The sequence below is a fragment of the Macaca thibetana genome, chromosome 1 (assembly GCF_024542745.1).
Source record: "Macaca thibetana thibetana isolate TM-01 chromosome 1, ASM2454274v1, whole genome shotgun sequence".
Classification (NCBI taxonomy): domain Eukaryota; kingdom Metazoa; phylum Chordata; class Mammalia; order Primates; family Cercopithecidae; genus Macaca; species Macaca thibetana.
The window spans coordinates 164,929,666-164,943,208 of NC_065578.1; the positions used below are offsets into that span (position 1 = coordinate 164,929,666).

At 34.7% G+C, this 13,543-nt stretch overlaps 1 protein-coding gene across 2 annotated transcripts in view; it reads right to left on the reverse strand.

The window, feature by feature from the left end:
* Nucleotides 1-4,936: 4,936 nt before the first annotated feature.
* Nucleotides 4,937-13,543, reverse strand: part of NEK7 (NIMA related kinase 7) — a 144,188-nt gene continuing 135,581 nt past the window's right edge. For both annotated transcript variants that reach the window (XM_050765348.1, XM_050765340.1), the window contains one exon: nucleotides 4,937-7,934. In XM_050765348.1, coding sequence (XP_050621305.1) covers nucleotides 7,824-7,934 — 111 coding nt within the window. In that variant the 3' untranslated portion in view covers nucleotides 4,937-7,823. The remainder of the gene's footprint in view (nucleotides 7,935-13,543) is intronic.

Consider the following 13,543-nt stretch of genomic DNA (forward strand, 5'->3'; position numbering starts at 1 on the left):
ACAACAAAAATATGTTTTTGCTATAAAGGGCAGTTGATGAAATCTGAACATAATATGTAGGTTAAAAATATTGAATCAATGTTAATTTCCTGATTATTATGGTTGTATTGTGGTTATGTAAAACACGGTCTCGGTGTTTTAGGAAATAAACACTAAAATACCTGGGGGTAATGGGCATCACGTTTGCAACTTACTCTCAGTTGGCTCAGAAAAAATGTATATATAAAGAAACAATAATAAAGCAAATATTAACATTTTAGGAACCTGGGTAAAATATTTGTGGGAGAGCTTTATGAGAGTCTTGTGATTTTTCTGTAAGTTTGCAAATATTTCCAAATTAAATGTTTAAAGGCATAGACTCAACTGAAAGTTAAAAATGAGTTATTTTCCTTCTTATTTTAGAGTTGGGGTCTCTGTCACCCAGGCTGGAGGGCAGTGGTGTGATCATAGCTCACTGAACCTGGAACTCTTGGAATCAAGTGATCCTTCTGCATAGCTAGGACCACAGGCATGCACCACCATGCCCACCTAATTGAAAAAAAAAAATTATGTTTTGAAAAAAGACAGGGTCTTGCTATGTTGCCCAGGCTGGTCTCGAATTCTTGGCCTTTAGTGATCCTCCTGCCTTGAACTCCTAAAGTCTGGGATTATAGGTGTGAGCCACTGTACCCAGCCAAGAGTTATTTTAATTAGGAAAAAAAAAAAAACCCCATATTTCGTGCTGCACAAAAAAAATTACAAAGATGTATAAAGAAGAACATAACTATATTGGTCATGTTCCTTGTCATCTATCCTCTTAAGGTGATTAATGTTAGCAGCTTAGTTTGTGTCCATCCTTACCTTCCTGTATGTTAATGTGAACATATTCAAACATAAGTGTGCTTAGTTTTGTTTTTTTTTTAAAGGGAACCACCAAGCTACTGGCTTGGAACTCATGTTATTAGGGAACAGAAGCATCATGGACTTAAGGAAAAGATATAAAACCAAATCCATCTTTTTATTAACAACATGAGTATAAAATAATTTATTCAGCCAACGCCCTATTATTCACAGACATTCAGCGTTCCTCTTCTTCCAGTTCTTTTTCCACTGTATACTATGCTGCAATAACAATCTTTGTGGAAAAATAGGGAAATAGAGAATCTTTATAAGCTGCTGCGTTTCTGTAGAATAGATTCTCCAGATTGCTACGTCAAAAGTGAATACGTGTATTTAACACATAATGCCAGATTACTTTTTATTCACAATTCACACTGCCAACAACCAGAAGAGTACATTTCCTTCATCTTCTCCAACGCTGGAAGACATCACTTTTCATGTTTATTGACTGATTTCTTCTGCTATTGATTATTGATGTTCTTCCACTGTGAATTGTACACTTAAATCTTTTGTTCCTCTTTTCTATTTGCTTGCCTTTTTACTTACCTATTTCACTTACCAATCTGAGGATATTGACTTGTATGTGGTTCCCAGTTTATTCTTTGTATTTTGATTTTGCTTATCCTTTGCCATTTATTCATTTTTTTCGAGTTTTCTGTCTACCTTATACAGGTCACTCACTCCCAAGGTTATTCTTTCTAAATTTTCTCCTAATAATTTCTACTTTTTAAGAGAAATTACATCATTAATTCATCTGGTATTTACTTTTCTGCATAGTGTATCTTTTTTTTTTTCTTTCAATGAACAGTTGCACCAGTACCTTTTAATAAAACACACATAGAAGCTTTTCCCATAAACAGAAGTCCTCTCTTTCATGTATGATCCAATAATACTTGGGCGTGTTTGACCTTTTTTGCCCCACTACTCTACCCACTTGTATTCCTTGCCGATTCCAGACTGTTTTAATTAAAGTCTTTTTATGTAAGTTTTCACATTTGATAAGTTCAGTCCACTTTTACTTTTAAAAATGTTCTTCACTATTCTTTTTTATATATTTTTCCATATGAACTTTAACATCATTTTATCTGGTTCCAAAAAAAAAAAAAAAGTGGGAATCAGATTGATACTGCAATACTTATATAATGCTTGATATTTGTATTAATGTTCCCATTCAAGAACATCATCTCTTTCTCTATTTGTTCAGGATTTGCTTTGTGTCCTTCAACAAGATTTTATAATTTTATCCATAGAAGTCTTACACCTTTCTTGATCATTTTTCTAAGCATTTTATAATTTTAACTATCACGATTTCCCCCCATTTAAATTACTCATCATTGCAAGTAGAGAGGAAAGGTACACCTCCAAACTTACCTTGCATTACTCCACCCACTGCCCACCTACTTTCATCTTCTTTTGCATCTCAGATAGCAGAGTTACTGCTCACCCCAAGATGTTCACAGGTCGTCTTCCTCTACCTGGCACGATCTTCCCCTTGTTCGTTCTTTGGCTGAGTCCTTTTAGGAATCTTAAATTTAAACGTCACTTTCTTGGTCTCTCTCTTCCTTTATAGCACTCATCAAAATTTCTGTTTATACATTTATATTTCTGTTACATGTGTTTCTTCCTAACTTGATTTTTAAGTCCATAAAAACAGAGTCATTCTGCTTAAGACTGCACATGTTGGTCTAGTAGACAGGTTACTCGATAATTGTTTGTGGTTAATAGACCAATCCCTTCCATGCATCCCATTCTTTACCATCTTTTGCACTCCCTCTCTAAAACCTTCAATTTCTTCTCCATTTGCTAATTCTCTTAACTTTTAAACTTTATTATTTAAAAAATGATCAGCTACCACTTCTGATTATCATCTGATTTTTCTCCATATGCCATCATTCCTGTTTTTACCCCAATGTTTCCTATTCTCGTCTCCTGATATTGCTGCTCTGCAGATGTTATGATGTGTTTCTCATTAAGTCCAGGGGCCTAATTTCAGTCCTTATCACTTTTAATTTCCTTGCAACCCATGACAATGATAACTTCAAAATTTTCTTTTGGTTTAGCTTGTTTTTGCATCTCTTACCTCTTTGTCCCAGTTTTTCCTGATTTTTGATGTTTTGCATCTATGTTCAACACTCTGTGGTGCTTAGATAATGCTCATTAATTCAGCAAAAATAAACTATCAGGCACTGTGTTATTAAGTGTCGAACACCCTAGTGAACAATGCAGGACGTATTTTTCGTTCTATCATTTATCTATCAGGGAGATTGAAATTAAAGAATCACACAAGTAATCATTTGGCTACAGTTGGGGTAAGCACTAACGGAAAAGTACAGAATGTAGTCTTGGTGGCTCCTGAAAAAGGGTATTTAAAGTCAGCTTTGAAAGATTAGTTGGATTCTTTCGCTACCAAAAAGGGAAGAGCCATTTAAGCTACACTGTTTCTAAAGTGAGAAAGAGCTTGGGGCCTTTGAAAAACTAGGCCAGTGGGACTAATGGAGAGAACAAGGCAAAAGTAGATGGAAGTATAGGGAGAGAAGTAACACACATATTCTCTTCTACATTCGTGTATGAAGAGCTACATTTATCACTATTAGTGCTTGATAAATGTAGCTCTTATTATGCGAGTGTAGAAGAGAATATGCAGCATTGCATTTAGTCATTATAAATTGTATTACAATTATCCTGTAGAGTTAGGGAATGATATCCCTACAATATATGTGACAAAGTGAGGATTCAAGCAATTAAATAATTTATACACAGGATTTCACTTTGAGAAAGGAGTGAAAAAATGATTTCCTATGCATTGTAACACTCATAGTAAAAATAAGGTACTCGCACCCCCCGGTTACAAATCCTAACTTTTAATTTCCTTCAACTTTTTCTTTTTTTAAGGTTTAAAAATAGATTTAGGTACCCAAGCGAACACTGAAATTGGCATTTAAGAGGACCAGAAAGAAAACTCCCTCAAATAAATCTCAATTAAATATAAATTTGAAAACATTCACGTCTTTGTCTGTTAACCATCATTAATTTTCCAGAAATTCACATGTAGTTAAAAAGAACGCAACAACTTCATGGAAGTCATTTGATAACTCAAGGGATTCACTGCAGTTGTCTTTGTTAATAATGTCATCGTTCTGATTTTAAAAATTGCATCAATTTAGTGGTACTTACAGCTGTAACAATACATTTAAACATATATGCCTAAAAACAAGTATACTTTTTTGAAATAAAAATTCATAACTAGACCCACTGTCTTGTGACTAAAATTATTACAAAATGGGCCATTCTTCATGATGGTATATTTGGAATATACTTCTGATGTGTAAGGTATATCCACTCACTCTACCACCAGTCTCGTAGGTTTCATCCCGCTAAGATCTTTCAGACTCACATTTTCAGGTATAGTAACCTTCATTTATTATGTGAAGATAACACTCAACATAAATCGTCTGTAACATTCTTAGCAGCCCATTCCAATGACAGGAATTGAACCTGTCATGTAAATTTTAGACTCTAAAGCAAGCTTGTCCAACCCACAGCCCATGAGTCACATGTGGCCCAGAATGGCTTTTAATGCAGTCCAATACAAATTTGTAAACTTTTAAAAAACATTATGGGATTTTTTTTGCGATTTCTTTTTCTTTAGCTCATCAGCTATTGTTAGTCTTAGCAAATTTTATGTGTGGCCCAAGACAATTCTTCTTCTTCCAATGTGGCCCAGGGAAGCCAAAAGATTGGACACCCTTGCTGTAAAGATTCAAACAGTAAGATTAATATTCTTTTTTTTTTTTTTTTTTACCTTTTAGAAAACTTTTCTCATTCAAAAACAGAAAATGATGTCCTGAAGAGAACATGAAGATATGCCTTAATTTAATGCATGTTGATAAAACTACTTTTTAGGATTCGTGTAATCTCTGTTATCATCCTCGTCTATTCCAATTCTTACGCTTCTCCAAAATGGCAAAGTTATGAAAATGTGTAAGAACTGTTTCTGTACATTAAGTAAAATAAAAAATGGAAAACTTTAGGGGAAAAAATCATAGTTACCCAGACATTTTACTGTATTCATTTTTATTTTTATGTTTTTGTTTATATTAGGATATTGTACAATTTTCAAAGCTACTGACAGAAATTCTTTTGGTATGTATATTTAAAGCATAACAAAATAAAAGTATTTCACAAAAGATGTCCATATTACAGTACTATTGAAATATGAGGCATAGGGTAAGTATGCATTTGTGGGTTAAAAACATATTACATTCATTTTAAAGAATAAACATTTAATGTGAATAACATTTTGGTTAAAATAAATATCATAGTAAATGTTAACAGCAACACCTGAAGTATATGGATACAAGAAAGGTGTTTTGTAATAGATACTATGTTGAATGGTAAAGCATTCACGAAATGGCTGTAATGTCTTACTAAATTTACAATCATTGCACATTGTTGAGCACTTTATTTATGTAGAGATACCCTTCATCCACCATTCCTAAACCTTACCACACAAAATAAAGTTACTCCATATTTTCACCTGGGTAACTGGTACCAATGTCTAAATAAGGTTTAGAATAGATATAGCTTTCATTTTACTGCTCCTCAAATCAATTCAAAAGTTTAACTTAATCAATATAAAATTTACTTATGAACACATATAAAGAACATTTTACAGATGACTATATAAATTAGAGCTTCAAATCATCTTCATAATTCTTTAAAATTATTCCATTCAAAATTAAAATTTGATTTTTACACAGTGGTTTCTTCAGGAAAAATATGAACATTTAGATTTAAAAAGATACAATATTTGAAGCAAAAAGTTTCCACATGTAGAAATAATGAATTTCCCTGATCATTAAATTCTTCCCAGCTATTTCCTTCTAGCAGATACATTCATTGAGAAGAAAAGCTTAAATCTTAGTCACTTTGAGGGGTCAAGCTAATCAATTTCAGATCCATGTATTCTTAAAGATTGCAAGAAAAAAGAGTATCTGTTCCAACCAGAGAACATTTCATCCCAATTATATTACATTAAAATGAACATGACATTAATGGTCAATAAGAATAATTCTTCTCATACTTCTAGGAATATATCTATGGATGCTCAGTATAAATGTTAAAAGTCACTAAGAGTGTGAGAAAAACAATGCATCTAGCCCTCAGGAAAAGAACAAACAACAGATTTCCTTTACCTATTCCAAAATAAAATTACCCTTCAGAAACCATATATAACTGATTAGATTTCAAAAAACAAGAGTTTAGACTTTTTGCCCTTTATACATTTTTTAAGTTTACAAATACTTGAAACCATTCAAAGGAGTGTAAGAAAAACACATATGAAAAACAAAACCAGCAGTTACATCGGCTAAAGGGAAGTATTCTTTGAACATGAGGTTTTCGCGTTGGCAGGATAATTCATCCAAGGTTGTAAGGTGGCACAGAGTCCTTTAACAGTGACTTCCTCTTGGCCTTTAGGCTTCACAATTCTGTGAGAAACTGGTCGCCCCTAATACGAAAACATTCAAGGAAAACACATCTGCACAATAGCATTTACGAAATTCTGCCCATTTCCTTAAGCTACACGAAGTGTTACCATCTCAGTCATCTTCATCAACAAATACAGTACTTTACTCAAAAGCTTCTCAATAGAAATGTTAATCTTATAACAATTCTGGCTGTAGTCATGGCCAGTTTTCATTTTATTAAGCATATTCTAGAATTACAACCTTGTCAAATGAATTGTAACTGTATCAACATTCACAGGTACAGTATAACACACATCCTTTCTTCCTCTTTAACATGACCAAACACATGCATACAGGGTGGCCCAAATTTTAAAAAGTTAAAAAAAAAGTTTTCAATCCAGGAAAAGTGTTGATACACCAAATATCTTTTAAAAGGGTATTATACTCTCAGAAAGTATGAAACATTAATGGATAAAATGCACATACAATATAAATAAGAAAGTAACTTGAATAATAATATAAAAAAATTTCTGAAGGGGACCAATCAGAACTTCAATAAAACTTATGAATAAAAACTTAAGCTTATATTATAGTGTACAATCATGAGTAAAATACACTTAAATTTATAAAGAAATTGAAATATAGTACTGCAAGGTTATTCAAAGAATATCTTTCAAATGTACAAACAATAATAAAAACACACACAAAAAAGCCTTAGGCAATGTGCAACTTTAAAAATTATTATCACACCAGCCAAACAAATCCTTAACCACTTTTTAAATGGATTCATTTATACCATTTCGATGCAAAGAGAATATCAAAAATATTAAAACAAAACAAAAACTCTTCAGTGTCTGACTCACATTTTGTCCCCCAATCTTCACATTTAATAGTTGCATTTTGAATGTATAAGCTAAGAGTTTTAAATGTTTCTCAAATAGTTTGTGTCTACATTTATCATAAGAATCATATTTGAAAACTACTCTGCTAAGAACTAAAACTAGTACTTCAAAGGTTTAAAAATAAAATCATCACAAAAGTTCACAATTGTGTTCATCTCAATGTCCATAAATTACTAAAAAAGAAACAAGTCACATGTTCAGATACTTTTTCTCAGGTTTGAGCCTATCCTGATGTGTGCCAAGCTGCACCTTAAATATTTGGCACTGACAGTCTATTTAAACACAATTTATCAGCAGAAAAGTGTAAGAAATTCTATAAACCTTTAGCCATTCAAAACCATCATGTTTCATTTTCTCTCCTAACATGCAATTCAATTATTCCAAAGTCATTTGGGGGTTGCAAGGAGGTGATTTAGGTGACTGGTACAAAATGAAGCTTATATGAAAACTGGTTAAGGATTCAAAGCACACTAGCTCTGAAATATTAATCTTAACACCAGACATAAATGGGGAGGTATGACTTGCACAGAATACTTTCAATTACTTTGGTTACACTCTTCATGATCTTGCATGTTTAGCTGCTTGCAGTGCACGCATGCATCCTCTTTGCTACGTCATAAACATAGGCGACGTCTGGTCGCTTCTCTGGATCTGGGTTGATGCACATATTAACTAACTGTCGGAGCTGTGAAGAAGGAAAAACAAAATCTGATTAAGACAACCATTTTTGGTTAGCTTACTGAAAGGAAGAAAATATGAATAGCTATAGACTTTACAAGGAAAGTACATTTTCTGACTAAACATTTACTGTACTAGAAATATATATAAGACTGCTGCCAATGATTTTACAATAAGTAAAACGTTCTATGAAGTTCATTGAATGGACAGTATTAAGGACAACCAAGAAGTATTTTCCACAATCAGAGGCTTTAAAATGGACTCTGTTTTTTTTTTTTTTTTCAGAGTTTAATCAGAAGATAGCAGTCACTGAGGACACTAGGTTTGTAATTGTAAGTCTCCAAGTTAACTGTAAATACACACATACATATTTAGTATGTATGTGCTACATACATGTAGTAGATTTGATCAAGAATCTACTACAACAGACTTAATTCTAAGTTTAAATAGAAGGCAATTAGAGTAGACATACATTTATAATGAACCATTTTGTACAAATATAGATTAAAAGTTTTATGTTAAATTTTGTATTAGAGAAAAAAACACTCCTTTAAACTAATTATAATAAATTATAAGGGAAGTTATAAGTATTATCCCAATCTTCAATTGTGTATAGAGTATTTAAATGTTGTCACTTTATAGATGAGAGTTGATGTTTACTATTTTATACCATTTATATCATAGAATAAAAGCAGATTTCAATAAATTAAGAAAGTACCCTCCTATATGGTCCTCAATCCATCGGGTAGAAGAATACAGGATTTTATTCTCAATTCTAATTTCCATCAGTTTACGAAACTATGTGTTATAACATTGTATATGATCTTCCATAGACAATAAACTAAGAGGAAAAACTAGATTATTTTGCTTTGTAGGACTGTCTTTAGGAACGATTTAGACATTTTCAAAAATTTACATTAACTCTTTCTGGCCACGATATTAGCACTTAGTAAATTTTCAAATTAGCACAATTTCTTCATAGTTCTCCATTTCTATCATAAAACAACTCTCAACCAGAGGAAACACAAGTGGTGATTAAAAAGTGTGGGCTGAATATGTTGCTAGTGCTATGGAGAAGGCTAATGGCATTGAGAAATGTCATTCTGAAAGAGGAGGTGGATAAAAGAGTCTACCAGATGAAGGGTCAGGGTTTGGTAAAGAGTACAGTGAAATGGAAACTAGTCTTGTTGAAGGCACTTTGTAACCCTGTGCCCTTGGGTAAGTCACTGTCTCTGGAGGTTCATTTCTTCATCTATTAAATAGCGAGGTTGCAGTGTATGACCTATAAGGGCTGTTCTCGTCCTAATCTCTTACATTTTATGATTCTAGCAGAATGAAATTTAATGAATCAATTTTAGCTACACTTGGAAATTCAACAATGTTTCATAGTAATGTTACACCCACTGGGAGAGCCTGAAGATTTTAATTTATATTTCTTGCAAAAGAGCAGAGAACAGCATTAAAAACCCTTAAGGGGTACAGCAATACACAAGGCATTTTATTATGGTGATCTAAGAGAAATTTACATCAGAAAGCGAATGGCATTTTACCAGGTTACAAAAAAAAAACAAAAATAAATATATCCAGTCATACACAATGCAGAAGAAAGTGGAAAAAGCACTTATATAATGACACATATTTTAAAAGATAATGTGTTCTAATGGGTCATCTAGCTGTCAGATATTTTCTTCAGAGATAAAAACAAGAAAGAAAGCAGAAAAGAATGGCAGGAAAAGAAAACCGTGGTACAAAAAAATTCATTATATTTAGCTAAAATACAAGTAGATGCAAGCAGTAACAATTTTCTGACTTCCTAACACTGCCACATCCTTCAAGCTGGTTCAGAAACCTTACTTTTCCTGTGTAATAATTCAGAACAGGGTAGAACATCCACTGAGAATGAATGACTGGCCCTTAAGTTCTCCTGGCACAAGGAAAAACCAAGATTAGAGATATAATGATGCAACTTTAGTTGAAGAAGACAGTGATTCTCTAGTTCACCAAAGTAAAAAGACAAGAATTGGGAATAACAAAAAGGGAGAAAGACAAAGAATAAGGTAAATAGGTAGTGGGAGTGCCAGTGAGCAGTTGCTTCTTAACTGCTCCTTTAAGGATGGCCTTTCAAAGGGATGACAGGTCAATTGAAGACCTAGGGGTAGGCAGAGCGAAAGCACCATGGAGTCTGTTTTTCCCTCCCCCACTTATTGATTCAATCTCCACCAAATACGAAGTGTATTTTGTCATGAAGAGTTTCCTTTTCCAGAAGAATCAACAGAGATATCACCATATAAAATCAGATATGTGAAATATAGAACATGTATAATTTATGAATCAAATAATCTGTTGATAACTTTTCAATTATTTGCTACGTTTAAAAATTATTAAAATATAAAAAGAAAGAAGATCTATGAAATTAAAATATGCTTTGGGAATGCTCCCACTTACCCACTCCAGTCACATTTCTAGATGATCTACTCTGCAAGAGACACTATGCTGGTGGCACCAGATAAGACAAAGGACCTGTCCACAATGGAAGGCTTGCGGTCCAGGATGAGAAGTGAGAGAATGAATCATTTTCCTTTCTAACCACCTGACTGTTTCGTTCTTTCTTTTTGCCCCTCTCTTCCATTTTCATCCTTTCATTCAATTGTTCATTCAATAGTTTCCCCTAATGGAGTATTTATTATGTACCAGACACTTTGTTAGGTGGTAAAGATAAAGCAATAACGAAAAATATACAGCACAGGGCCTTAAACAGCTTACAATCTAGCAGAAGATAGAAGGAACAAAGAAACAAATGTGACTGTAGGAAATCATAGCAATAATTCTATTATAAACTACAAATTGATAGGTATCTCATGAGATATCCGTGAGATAAAGGTAAAAGATTACGTGTAGCTGCCCAGAGGAGGAAAATAATTACCTTTCTTTTTCTAAAATCTGTTTAACTATGAGTTGTTGTACCTCGTTCACGGAGGTATTGATACCCACACAGCTGACAGTATCTTTCTCCATTCCAAGTAATGCAACCCTCATCTTGGGTCACTTTCACGTTTATTTGATGTGAATCAATACAAATCTCTTTGATTATCTGGTTGTAATCTTCACTTTCATACCAATTTAGTCTCTGTCTTCCAAAGACACAGCCTGTTTCTTAAAATGCTGTGTCACATCAGAAATGTAAGCACACGCTCCTGTCCTTATGGGTCTCTCCCTCCCTTCCTCCAATACGGTTGTGTTTGATTTGACTAGGACCATTTCCAATCCCCTTCATCCTGGTCAGTCCTATCCTTTTGGATTTACATCATTCAGTTCCGGCCTAGACCTTAACTTCTGTGACGTTTTCTTCCTAGTTTCTTTTATAGGTTTATCTTCCTTTGAAAAATCTACCAAATGTTGATATGCCCTGAATATTTTGCTTTTCTTAACTCTTTTCCCGTTTCACTCTTCCTTCTTATCTTCAACAACTGCACTTATTCCCACACCTTCAATAACCACCAACATGCTGAGGAACACAGATATCTGTCTCCAGCCTAGACCTCTTTGCAGGCTCTGTTCCCAAACCTCCAACTGCCTTCTGAGTACAGCTGCACATAAATATTCACATTAAACATGTTGAAAACTGAAATCTTAGTTTTTTTTTCTCCCCTAACCAGCTCTTCCTAACAGCACCTCCAACTTCTTAAGTCAAAAATTTGGAATTCATACCAAACATCTCATCATATTTCCTTCCTACCTGCCTAACCGTCAGCAACCAGTCCTATTGGTCCTAGGCTCCTTAAATCTTGTGTTTGTTTTTGCCACACCACCTCCACTGCCACACTCTTGGAACGTCTTCCAACTGACCGCGTTGCTTTTGGTTGTCTTCCAATTTCCCTAGCACTGCCTAACTAGCCAGGTGATGCTTCAACTTTAAGCATTTCAATGGCTCCCCATACCTGTTAGAAAAGCTAAGGCCCTTAGCATGGCATAATATGAGCCACTAAAATCAGTCTCCTGCTTCCCTTTCCAGGCTCCTATGTAGCCCCAAATTCCTCCTCCCTTCCCCCACCCCACTTTATTTTCTAACCATAATAAAGCACTTGTAGTTCTGTGCTTGCCAAACTGCTTTGTGCCCCTACATCTTTGTGTACGCTGCTCCTCTGCTTATAACACCTACCTCAAATCCCCTAACTCTCTCACCTGTCTGCCTGACCCATGCATCTCCTCGCTGAGTATCTCTTCTCTAAAGTCCTTCCTCATTACTGTATTTGCTACGTGGAACTTACTCTATTCTACTTGGCCCCCAGTGTACCCTTTACATACTCGTATTAAAGTCCTTATAACACTATATTGTACTTCATTAAATGTCTGTTTTCTTCTATTAAACTGCAAGATCTAGAGGATGGATACTGGATGAACAGTAAGTACTCCCTGGCTTGCCGAATGAATGAAAGAATGAATAAGTAACTTCTGGCTGAGGAAAAAAGAAAAGGTTTTTGGCCGGGCACGGTGGCTCAAGCCTGTAATCCCAGCACTTTGGGAGGCCGAGACGGGCGGATCACTAGGTCAGGAGATCGAGACCATCCTGGCTAACACGGTGAAACCCCGTCTCTACTAAAAAATACAAAAAACTAGGCGGGCGAGGTGGCGGGCGCCTGTAGTCCCAGCTACTCGGGAGGCTGAGACAGGAGAATGGCCCGAACCCGGGAGGCGGAGCTTGCAGTGAGCTGAGATCCGGCCACTGCACTCCAGCCTGGGCGACAGAGCGAGACTCCGTCTCAAAAAAAAAAAAAAAAAAAAAAAAAAAAAAAGAAAAGGTTTTGTGGAGGTGGCATCTGAGCTGAGGTTTGAAGCAAGACCATAATCTTAATATATAAAAGGGGTGGAGAGAATTCTAAGCAGAGGTAACAGAATGAACCTTGATTCTTGGCCAAAGAAAGTATGATGTGTGTGAAAGCATGGCAAGTACTTCTGCATGACTGCGGAGCAACAGAGATGAAATGATAAGCTGAGGTCAAAGAAAAGACCTAAGGGATTTCAAATCTATTCACATAGACAATGGGAAATCAGTATTTAAGGCAAGAGGGAGAGATCATTAGAGTTGTGCTTCAGCACATATTTTCTTGGTATAAAGACAGGCAAAAAGAGAACAATGCCAGCAGAATGCTCAATTAAGTTCCTCTAAGATTTCAGGCAAGAAACAGCATTCATCAGAAGTATTCACCAGGGTATCTGAAATGGGATAACAGAAGTGGTAACGCTAAAAGAGGTGTGGCCTGGAGAGGGCAAGAAGGACACTTTGAGTTTTTGAAGTCATCACATTTGAGATACTGACACACTGGGATTTGGGCAGAAATATGAATTCCTGAATTTTGGGTTTAATTCTGCATTCATATCGAGATAACTGAATTGTATACATTAAATAACTTTTGTGACTCTACCAGATCTAGATTATGAAGATAAAGGAGACAGCTCAAGTAAAAAGTTGTTAACCTACATTAAACAATCATTTTTAATTGCATGGTTCTCTTAATACTCATGTGTTGATTTAGTCTTGCTTAATGGCAGGTATCATTCTGTATTATACCATATTTATATAGAACTTATCATTTTATAAAATCTTCCATATAATTT